The sequence below is a fragment of the Amphiura filiformis genome, chromosome 5 (genome assembly GCF_039555335.1).
Source record: "Amphiura filiformis chromosome 5, Afil_fr2py, whole genome shotgun sequence".
NCBI lineage: Eukaryota > Metazoa > Echinodermata > Ophiuroidea > Amphilepidida > Amphiuridae > Amphiura > Amphiura filiformis.
Window position 1 is genome coordinate 55,029,003 of NC_092632.1, and position 11,790 is coordinate 55,040,792.

General features: G+C 39.2%; 1 protein-coding gene across 2 annotated transcripts; it reads right to left on the reverse strand.

Moving 5' to 3' along the window:
- Window positions 1–3,462: 3,462 nt before the first annotated feature.
- On the reverse strand, window positions 3,463–11,391 carry LOC140153389 (bifunctional polynucleotide phosphatase/kinase-like). 2 transcript variants are annotated; one of them, XM_072176130.1, is made up of 6 exons: window positions 11,348–11,391; window positions 10,264–10,431; window positions 7,095–7,273; window positions 6,144–6,479; window positions 5,436–5,670; window positions 3,463–4,829 (listed from the first exon to the last, which is right to left on the reverse strand). In XM_072176130.1, the coding sequence occupies exons 1-6, from the start codon at window positions 11,358–11,360 to the stop codon at window positions 4,582–4,584; spliced, it is 1,179 nt and encodes a 392-aa protein (XP_072032231.1). In that variant the 5' UTR covers window positions 11,361–11,391; the 3' UTR covers window positions 3,463–4,581. The 2 variants fall into 2 exon arrangements, with proteins under 2 accessions (XP_072032231.1, XP_072032230.1); XM_072176129.1 differs by lacking the exon at window positions 11,348–11,391 and having other exon boundaries at window positions 10,264–10,759.
- Window positions 11,392–11,790: the final 399 nt, after the last annotated feature.

Sequence of the window (11,790 nt, forward strand, 5' to 3'; positions counted from 1 at the left end):
TGACCCCAAATCTGTGTACACCCCATAAACACTGGGTAATAACAATGCATGTGTGTAAGTGGCATCACTGTCCTGAGTAATTTGTGGGAGAAGATGCATTTTAAAGGTATTTCGTTTTATACCGGAAATGACCACTTAATGACCTTTGACCCCAAATAAAAAAATATCATATATACATTGGTTAAACACAATTCATGTGTGAACATACCATTACTCTCCTATGTTCTTCTTATCTAATACATTTTTTGAAGATATTTCAATTTATACCGGAAGTGGCCCCTTAATGACCTTTGGCCCCAAATCTGTGTACACCACATTGACACTGGGTAATAGCAATGCATGTGTGCAAGTGGTGTCACTGTCCTACGTAATTTGTGGGAGAAGATGCATTTTTAAAGGTATTTCGTTTTATTCGAAGTGACCCCTTAATGACCTTTGACCCCAAATAAAAAAATACCACATATACATTGGGTAACTGCAACTCATATGTGAATATACCGTTACTGTCCTATGTTTTCCTTAGCTAATAAAAAAATTTGAAAGTATTTCGTTTTATACCGGAAGTGACCCCTTAATGACCTTTGACCCCAAATCTGTGTACACCATATAGACACTGGTTAATAACAACGCATGTGTGCAAGTGGGTCGCTGTCCTACATAAGTTGTAGGAGAAGATGCATTTTTAGTTGAAATCACGTTTTTGACCCCTATGACCCCTGCGTGACCTTTGACCCCACAAGTTTCATGTGACATGTAGGGGCACGGTCAATGATCATTGTGACCAAGTTAAGTCAAAATCGATATAAGCATGTGAGTGCTAGAGCAAATGTAATGGTTGACAGAAAGAAGAAAGAAAGAAGAAAGAAGAAGATCCTGTAAGAAAAAAGACACAGCCGTGACTAACGTCACGGCTGTGTAATTATTTAGCTCCACAGCCCAATTTTAGTTCACAACCAAACAAAAAAAATGTTGAAAGTTCAGAAGCCTCTATTTTGCGTAGAAATCAGTTCCCATTTTCCTAAGTTTGGCGCTCCACACTGCACACCCCTACCAAAATTAAAGTTGAACGCCTCTCGGGATGTTTACTCACATTTTAGTGACAAAATTCACTATTTCTGTCTTGCCTGAACTTGTTCAGAAAAAGAGATCCATTGCATTCACTATTTCTGTGTACGTACCTATGTGCTAATTTGATAAGTTTTGTTATGCCATTCCAATGTATCACTGGATGTGATCTGAAACTAGGTAAGGTAGTAATGCTCATTGGGTGGTGGACTTATGTTGATCTGAAGGATGTTGAGGTCAAGGGTCGTCTTGAAGTTGTATGAGGTCAGCATGCACAAATACTAAAAATCATGTTTTTACCCTTTGGAAGCTGGAATAGATCATCATCATTACCACAGTTGGTCAAAAGGGGTGTCAAGGACAACAAGGTCAAAGGTCACCCTGTGGTTATGTACACATTTTTAATAAGATTTCAGAAAATGGTTCAAATTGGGCAAATACCAAATTGTGGAATATCACACATCAGCCCAATAATTAAAATAATAATCAATTTGCTCAATTCAGGAGAGGCTTCAGCACCATTAGTGTTCTTGTTTTGTTTGTTATTTAATTGTTGAAAAGAGGCTGGTAGAATGTACAGATACTGAATATTTATGAGTAAAATGGTAAAAATTAATTCATGAGGTGAAATATGGACTGTAGCTATCTTTCCATTGTACAAGTACAATATATGTTTTATATAGCATATAACCTGTGTGTGATTTTTTCTTTCACTATATGTATGTATTTACCAGGAGTGGCAGGACAACGAAATAAATTGAAACTATATTGAATAAGTATTTTAGAATCAACAGCTGTCTGAAATAGTTCTTGAGTTGAAAGGTTGTTCCCATTGCAATGGGAAATAGTACTGCTATTTCCCGCTGTCATGGCAACAATCTAACCATCTTGCTGTACGCACTGCTTTATGCAGAGATTATGCGCGCCATAGACACACCAACTCAGTTGTGGCTTGTGTGCGACATTTCCAAAAATATGGTTTGTTGTGTTAATATTTGGTAAAAAAATTAGGTGTATAAGACAAATACTGACTGCCCTTTAGTCGGTGAATTGTTAAAACTATTGCTTGTGATCTCAAAACCATATTTTTTGTAGTACGTATTCAATATTTGTATACTATTACAGTGCTGTGGCGTAGTATGCATGCACCCAGGGTCTTAGCCAGAAATTAAGGTTTGACCGTCATTTGAATAAACTTACCTGTCCTTATTTGTCCTTTAAACATTTACCACACTTCTACAGCCCATTGGGGTTTCAAAATGTGTTGCTATGGGCTTGTTTTGCAAATCTAGTTTACTAAAAAGGTCAATAGGCTTTCTCAACCCCTACAATAATAATGTAGCATTTGTTAAAGGCATTAATTTCGCCTGTCCCAGGAGCAAACTCCATCTGAAATAACGGGCAGACAGGTGGCTCGCTAAGACGCTGCATGCATCATGCTATGCGCCGACTCTTAGACTCGCCAATGTAGTGGACCCCAAAATGTGAAGTGTGTCATGGAAGAGCATGGTGTTATGTTGATGAAAAAAATGTATTTACTACTTTTGACAGTATTTCGGAGTAATAGCATTTATGTGAGTGATATAAAACAAATATTAACTGTCGTAATTCTGTGTAATGGTCGAAATATAATCCATCTTTTACCTTGTGATTATATTTTGACTATCACACTCTTACAGTTAATATTTGTATAATATCTGCAGAGCACCCCCCCCCCCCAGCTACACCAATGTACGGGTTTCAAATATTACCAAATTTGTCAGGGCTTGAGCGTAGCTGTCTAAGCAAGCCAACCTGACTAAAGTCTGCACAAAAAGTAACTCAGCTGTTATAAATACGCCTATAGATTCAGAACAAATAATAGTTTTCACAATATTTCAACATAGAGAAGGATGATTTATTTATCGCATTTTGATACCCCATTCGTCAAATGGTGTTCAATATTATCAACACAGTGCTTTTACAGAAAAATACCCGAATTTAAAAGTTGCAGTTTACAGCGATCAATGGTTATAATGCCAGCACTGTAAACACGTAAAGCCCGCCATTATCTTTGCGCTTAATTCAAATCAATACAAATAACTGCAACTTTTAAATTGGGGTATTTTTCTTTCAAAACACTACTGTATTGTCAATATTGAACAAAATTTGACAAATGGGGTATCAAAATGCGCGTAAATAAATCATCCTTCTTTTTATGTTAAAATATTGTGAAAACAAGTATTAGTTCTGAATCTATAGGCGTATATATAACAGCTGAGTTACTTTTTGTGCAGACTTTATTCATAATTATTTCAATTTTGACCAAATTCATATACAAAAGTCGTAAACTTATTGAAGCCTAAGTAGACTGCAGTTTGCTAGCAAACGAGGATACACACGTCACTCACACTTCACATTTAAACCGATGACCTCTCTGCAATGGGCACCGTTTTGGGCAAAGAATAACAAAATTAAAATTACGACTTAAATTGTACATTAATGTCATATAGCACACATAAATCACTACATACCACATGGCAACTTTTTTTCCAAAGTTTATTTTTTTCCATTACGAAAATAACAGGATTTTTTTGTAAAGCATATGTATAAAATTTTACAAGAATCTGAAATTGCACTTACGGTGGCTGTACACTCCCTTGATTGGAGTCTCTATAGACTTTAAAAAAAATCTCAGCAGCCAAATTTTTTTTAAACTGTTAAATTTTTAGGTAAAACTGTTTTTGTGTGAGCAAAGAAAAGATACCTTTTTGGACCCATAACAAGAAAAATAATTGTCTCAGAGGGCCCATAAAAAGCAAAGAAGAGATGCCTTAATTACAAGGTATCTTTTCTTTATTTTTATGGGCCCCTGGGTCCCTTTTCTTTGCTTTTACAGGCCCATAGTAAAGTATTTTATCATTCCTTTTTACAGGACCCGGGCCCAGGGGTAACGCACCCCCCTTGGCAAGCGGCACTGCCAGCCTTGGATAACAAGTAATTTAAGGCCTATATTTTCTTCTTTTTTTCAATTTTTGTAAAAAAAAAAATTCAATCGGGTACCCGAGTACATAATTACCCGTTAGTTGAGAGCCCTACAAGCCAGTACTATGTACTTTGTGAATGGCCAATTGTGATCCCATTCACAGTAAGGACGTGCAGACATACTATATTGGCTTGAACAGGTGCGTGTGAAGAGCACACCAAAGTAGCCATGGCCGATGGCGTTTCAAAACTACCAACTTGCGACTTCACACTCATTCAGGTCACATATGCTGAAGGCATCGGCTCAACCTGTGAAAGCGCTTCGGTGAGTGTATTAAATTTAGTAATGTAAAGTTTAAATTTAGAATGTCTGAAATAAGGTATATGATACATGATGTTACTCTCTATGTGCAGGGTTTTTATGTATAGAATGGCTGATTGTTTGTTTAGAAGGAAAACTAAAATTCTGACTGACCAGTGTAAGTTAGGAAAGTACAAAGGGGTGCTAAGGTTAAATATGGTATAATACTCTCAAGACAGTAAAATGTACAATCAACCATCCATCCATTGCAAAAACAATGCTTTCTCTTTATCATTGTCAAACGTTGGTACAAACGGTATTTCAAGAATGTCATCAAAACCCTCCTCTTTGTCGGGTTTCTCATGATTCTTTTTGTAGACATTGTAGCCAACATCTGGTACACGTCGTACCTTGCTTTCCGTCTGAGCTTGTCGGACATAGTTGAGGTGGTGAGCTAAATCCATGGGTGTGGTCATAAGAAAGCATCGGATCTGGTAGTCTGAAATATTATTGTATTATAAGTTGTTTCAGTTTCTTAGCATCATAATTGATCTTACTTGAAAAACCCCAGAAGTAAAAAGTGTAAAATTACTTTTTGTGTGAGTATTTTTTAATGCATAGATTAATAACAGATAGATTGGATATTTCCATGCCTGTGCTCTTTAAGCGTACTTGAATTCAGCATTCAGACCTGACGCTCATCGTATGTGCGAAGTCTCTTTAGTGTACGTTAAATGTTGTCATTTATACAGCGCCTTTCACATGTATCATTTATTCTACTCGTTAGAACATGTCAGCTGCCATACAATGCGCAAGGCATGCTCATACCATTGGGCTTCGCTCAATGGACATTATTCATAACAACTCCCCATTTCACCTCTGGGTAGAGAGAGAGACAAGCGAGATAAAGCCCATTGCCCAAGTGCACAACACGTTGGCACCACCAGGGCTCAAACTTGCAATCCTCGGAGCCACCATACCTCTATTGTGCTATTTTTTGAGTTCACTCACACAACCTAAATTGGCGTCGATCCCCATAGGCAGCCCACATTTCGCGGTATGATCTAATGTATATTCAGTCAACAAGAGCTAGCAATGAACCTACCTGCTTTACTTGCTTCGTAGATATAATCTGCTCTTGCAGAGACTGATGGATTAGTGTTGTCAATGACAACACTCTTGCCTTCCTTAATGGCAGCCTTAGTAGCAGCAAGACATTTGGCAGGGGTTTTCAGGGTGTCTCTGTTGACTTGGACATAACCATGTGGTACCAGGTATTGACGGGCAAAGGAACTCTTGCCTGATGCAGGAGGACCTACCATTATGATCAGTTCTTTGTCCTGGAGATGGAAAAAGGTTTGATAGGAGAAAGCATGCAAGTCAATTTCATATTTCAATTTTACATTTCCTTTACTGAGTGTATTTAGGCATATACTCTACTTGTTTAAAAAAAGGAGGCTGATCAGGGACTGTCTTTTGGAATTTGCAGGAGAGCATTAAATCATGGCTCTTCTGGGCTTTCAAGAAGAGCTGTTTAGAGCATTTACAAAAGAATGTAAGGAAAGAATGGTCAACTAAGGAGTCGGAGCTAAAAATCACTCTCCTATATCAGATTTAAGGAGAGTAGTAGAGAGCAATTGCTCTTGCTCTCCTCAAAAAGCAGTCCCTGGCTGATTTTTAGTGAAAATGTATAGTCCACTTTGGGGAGATTATTCAGTCTGATGCAAGCCACATTGTCAATATTTCTCGCTCCCTGATAATTAGCTGGCAACAACTACAAGCCTGCTTTAAATCGGATGTTTCAATCACATACCTTGCTGTGATATGTATCATTCATATCGCTCTTTGCTTCCTGTAGGATCTTATTTGGATCACAAGTACCCCAGTCAAATGCCACAGGATTTTCTCCCAAGAAGAACTCTTCGGGAGTGTAAAATTGAATGCCAATATTGGCAGCAAATTTTCTATCTGAACAGGAGAAATCTCTTGGTTTACCAGGTGCCCAGTTCTTGGGTCGTCCCGCTGCATCACCTACATAGTAGCATGATTGGAGGTCTGGTTTGATGTCATCATTTTCATTGTCTACCATGTAGTCCCACATGTTAGTGTAAGGTTTTCGGTAGTGGTTCTCACCAGTTGCTACAAATACCTGCACATATGACAGTAAACAATTATCAGCTTTGACATGGATCTTCAAAATATATACCCTGAAGCTCCCTTAGCAAGGACAGAGTTTGATATGTACAATAACCCTAAATCCCAGCCCTAAACCTAACCTAAACCCTTAACCTAAATTGTAACCCGAAGTCCCGAACCACTCCATAACCCAATATTTCAATTTTGCTGATTACTACTCATGGATTATACTTTGCCATTTATTTGTATGCAACTCGAGGGGGGAGGGGGTAAAAAGTGAAAATGGTGGACAGCCCTTTAGCTTTAACCCTCTTTTTCAATGTTGTGACATAATTTATATAATGACATTTTTCCCACATTTTGGTTATAGAGAGACCCTACTTTGAGGTGAATCGTTTTGGCATGTTTTAGGATATTTCATCACAAATATTTTGTTTTGTTAGATGGCAAGTGGGTTTTTTGGTATCATAAAGGGCACTGTGCCCCCCATCGATCATGAATTTTAGAAAATACCATACGAAAATTACCAAAAATGGCGTCTGCCCCCAGCCCTGATCCCCATCACAGTCGGTGCCCCCCCACGCAATGCTACGCCACTGTTTCCCAGCTCATACTAAAAACAATATACCTGTATAGGTATAGCCAGTTCCTTGATGATTGCTGTCACTTTTTTCTGGAAGTCTGCAGGTGTGCTGTATCCTTTCTCCAAACCCCTTTGATTGGTGAATAAGATCACTTTGAAACCATCTTTATGTATTGCAGTCAGTTTTTCTTTGACATTTTGCATCAACTTCCAGTCACTGGGACCTGTGCATCAGAAATAAAAATAAGAAACAATAAAAATAAAACACTGCTCTTTGGGTAGTCGCTAATATTTTGTTCCTTTATTCCTACTATACATGTGTAGGGCCTTTTAAACACACTATATCTGTGAACCGCTAAAACCCATTAACCGATCCACCGGGAATGGAGAATAGCAGTCACAGGGTTTAGCAGTTCTCTGGATATAGCCTGGTTTTATGATATAGCATGGTTTTGGATCACCGCAGTCAAAAGGCCATATACTAGTAGGGCTAATCCCTCCGTCCTTCCTCTTTAGAATTTGTGTAGGATATTAGCAATATTGCAACAGAAAAAATTAGATTTTTATTTATTCTCCACAAAAATGTTAATTTCACTGTCCCGTTTGTGCCTGTTTAAATTTTGAGCTGAACAAATGAGGTTAAACAAAGAAAATCGCTATTTAATAATTCTGTATGTGTAGGGGGGGGGCACTGGGGTGCAGGAAATGTTAACCTTTATGTAAGCCCTTTCTTTTGTTGATTTCTCCCACGTGCTTTGATGGATTTCACTGAGACTTGGACACAATGACCCTTGGGTACATTGACATTTGTGATTTCAACTTGTCAAGTGTCAATGTAGGGGTCACTTGGGGTCATTTTGCAAATATGTAAAAAAAAATGGGGGGGTACCATGAAAGCATGGGCCATGAGGACACCTAGAGGAGACACATTTTATGTAGGCTTATTTAGACTGTAGTATTTATGAGCCCCCTGGCCCTGAACCCCCCCCCCCTCCCCCCAGGCCAGGCCAAAATTTGGAGGCCCTCAAACTCACTGTACGGAAGGCATGCACTCAAGTGGACAAGTTTTGGTTTACGTACTAGATACAGTGGCGTACCGTGGCCGCCCCAACCCCGGGGGGCTGAAGAAGAAACAATTTTGCCGCCCCTTCCTTAACAGCCCGAAAAGGTTGACCCAATTTTTTCACGGTCGTTTGAAAAGTGAAGAGCAAAAAAAAAAAAAAAAAAACGGTTTTAGGCGCTAGCGCCCTAAAAGCAACCTATTTTCAAAATTTTTTATGCTTTTTCAATTTTTTGCGCAATTTTTATTTGCTAATTGCGTTTTACCGCCCCTTCGCTTTTGCCGCCCCTGTTTTTGCCGCCTTCTTCTTCCGCCGCCCTTCGCTTTTTTGCCGCCTCTACTTTTACCCGGGGCTGGCGCCCAAAGCCCCCCAAAATACGGCAAGATGAGATAGACAGTAGCAGCAGAATCATTAAAATTGAGAAGGGAGGCGAGGAAAGTTTGTTCTGCTTTTGCTAGGACATTATACACACTAAAAAAAATTAACTTTCACTTTCAGACTATTTTAGCCCAAAATGAATGAATTTTGATATGTAAAGGGCCAGTGAGGTGCAAAGAGTGCAAAATTTTACATTATTTGTTTTTCAGGCTATAGATCAGGGCAATTTTGGGTCTGGGCCCGGGCCCATCTGGCACTGGTAAATCTGGCCCTGTTTGTTTTTAAAGTTTTCCATGTGTGTATGTTGTGTCCGAGAGTAACAGGACGGGAAACACGCTTATTCTAGCGTATAATTAAAATATGGGTTAAAAGTATATAGTTCTATCCCTTTTGAGTGAATACAGTATTTAATATTCCAAATTGTTTGTTTAATTTTCTTAACTTTAAAATAAAGTCTTGTTTTCATTTGCAGCGACCAATTTACATAATTTTAACAAGTTTTGTACAAAATGCCTATATTTGGAAAATCAACCATTTCAAGTGGCCTGATATTATTGCAATGACAACATGTTATAAATTGATATCAGGAATATTGTCACAATACCTAGAAGTTCTGTATTTTGTTCGGGTGGGGGGGGGGGCACATTTACCCCTAACAGCTAACACATTAGGGAACAAACCAAAAGATCGATGACGTCCTATAAACGTAACTAGTTTCGATTCTCGGCCGACCCTCTCCTCCCTGCCAGAAACGTAATAAAGAAATGTTGAAAATTTGACATAATAATAATAATCACACATTCTTCAGACCGATGTTTTTGTACAAACATAATTGAGTATTCTTACCCCCTAGCTCCCCCTAAACGAAACTAGTGTTGTTTATAAGACGTCATCGATCTTTTGGTTTGTTCCCTTATGGTAATTGTGGTCCGTAAACTTGTTAACAATAACATCAAGTTAATTATTAATTATGCAATTATATTCAAATTGATGTCATGATGTGATATATTGATCACATGATATTTAGGTAGGCCTACCTGTTGCCTCTATCCCTCCATACAGCATTTTAATTTTACAGTTTTTATTAGTATAACATTAACAATTTAACATATGGTAAAAATGCAAAAGAATAAACATTTTTGGGGCCTAAAATATTTATTTGCATTGCATTGGAGAAATTATTAGGGGTGGTGCAATAATTATGTGTACCCCAGGATGGTGAATTATAGGGGGGGGGGCAAAGATTTTTTGGCAGGCCAAAAGGGGGGGGCAAGCATTTTTTGGCAGGTCGAAGGGGGGGTCGAGCATTTTGGCAGGTCGAAAGGGGGGGCAAGCAATGTTTGGCACAGATATTTTGGGCACTGTTTCTATATTACACCCTAAAAAGGCGTAGGAAAAAGTTAGGAACATGTTGAAATATGCAAAATTTCCTGCTCGCTGCGCTCGCATTATATGATAAGACAACTTGAGGTTTTAAATTTGGGTTCCTTTTGGTACGGCCAAAGGGGGGGAACAAGCTATTTTGGCAGACCATTTTGAGAATTCACCACCCTGGGTACACATAATTATTGCACCACCCCTTATCCCAGGGTTATTATCACATTACAAAAAAATGTTCGAATTGGATAGGCCTAGATTATTTAATCGTGTACATGTACCAAAAAATATTCACTTTGGAGAATTCAAGGTTAGAGTAGGCCTACATCGTGGGCCTACGCCCTACTACGGCCAACAAGATAGGCCTAGAACTTCTACTTTAACATTTTGGTACTCACCTGTTCCAAATTTTCTTCCACTCTTCGGCACAATTAGCGTAGTATCTATATCAAAACCAGCTAGCTTGGTAGAGCCTTTGATTCCCGGTCCACTTAACACCATCAGAGGGTAGAGTTCTTTTGAAGTGATTTCCCCAACGCCACCCCATTCAGCATCAAAGGGAAGGTCTAAACCAGAATCTGGAGTTGCTTTAGTTGCTTTGGCACGTTTTGGTCTTGATTTACCACCCTGAGCGCCAGCTTTGGTTTTACGTTTTGGAGCCATTGAAATTATTGAGTAGGCCTATACATGCAGTTTTTACTAGGCGCAGGCCCGGCGGTAGTAGGGACTGTCGAACAGCCTATGCTATAAACTGAGTCCCGGAAAAAAAAGGTGCAAAACTGAATGATTTACAATCGCGCGCGGTTTATATTTATACATTGGCAGCACTGCAGTACCAAGTCATGAACACTTGCCCAGACACGCAGTTTAATTTTGTCATTGATGAGCTATTTATAGCTCTTTCGTATTTACCTGTTTTCACCTGCCGGTTCTGCCCTTTGTACCGTGTGCCAGTACAGTACACTTGCCATGGCACAACAGCATGAATGCACCGTTGCGTGGGCGTTCAACATGTTCAAGGGAAATTGCCTATACCAGCTCCTTACACCAGAGCTTTGCAGCTCTTTGCGGAAGTTGTCTATTGCTTGCTAGTCCTAGTAGTAGCATAAATTATGCGAGCTTATGGGTAGCAGCCCGGGGGTAGTCAAATACCTGCCAAAAAATGCCGGCCCTTTCCCCCCTCAAAAAATCTTCTCCCGGCCCCAGCCTATACACTATTTATATATTTGTTTGACCAAGCCCCGCCTTAAATTGACTGAGGGCTCGGGCTTTGTCAATACTGTCAGCTGTCAATGTCGCCCGAAGACTGCTGAATGTACTATTACCATTGAACCAAAGAACTGTCAAAGTAAAAGTCTTGAACTCTTGATTGAACCACCGGGTCCTTGATTGAACTAAACCAGAAATATTAAAGTTTACTATACAAATTCTAAAACAGTATCCAGGGACAGTACCACCCTACCCGCCCCATGCACCACCCACCTGCGTGCAACATTCTTCACAGGTAGGCTCAGACACCTGTCACTCGTACAGCTGGTTAATTGATTGATAGGCACACAAGGCTCACTGCTCAGAAATAATCACGTGGTGTACCAGGAGGGTGAAAGTGCATAGGAACAATGCCGGAAACTACGTCACGCTATTGTTCGACCTAGGCTACATATTTTTAACGCATGCGTGTTCGTCAATACAGCTTTAGACTCCTCCACCTTCGCAACACGGTACGTGGAGTCACTGGAATCACACTGACGGCGGAGGAGAATACTAGCTGGTCAAACAGTTTAATTCTATCAAGCATATAATACCTAAACAATCATCGTCATTTGATCTATTTACTCACAGAATATATTGTATACTCAAAATATAATTTTAAAATAGTAAACCTGTTAACTTATATATTTGTGTACTAAAATATAAGGACACGT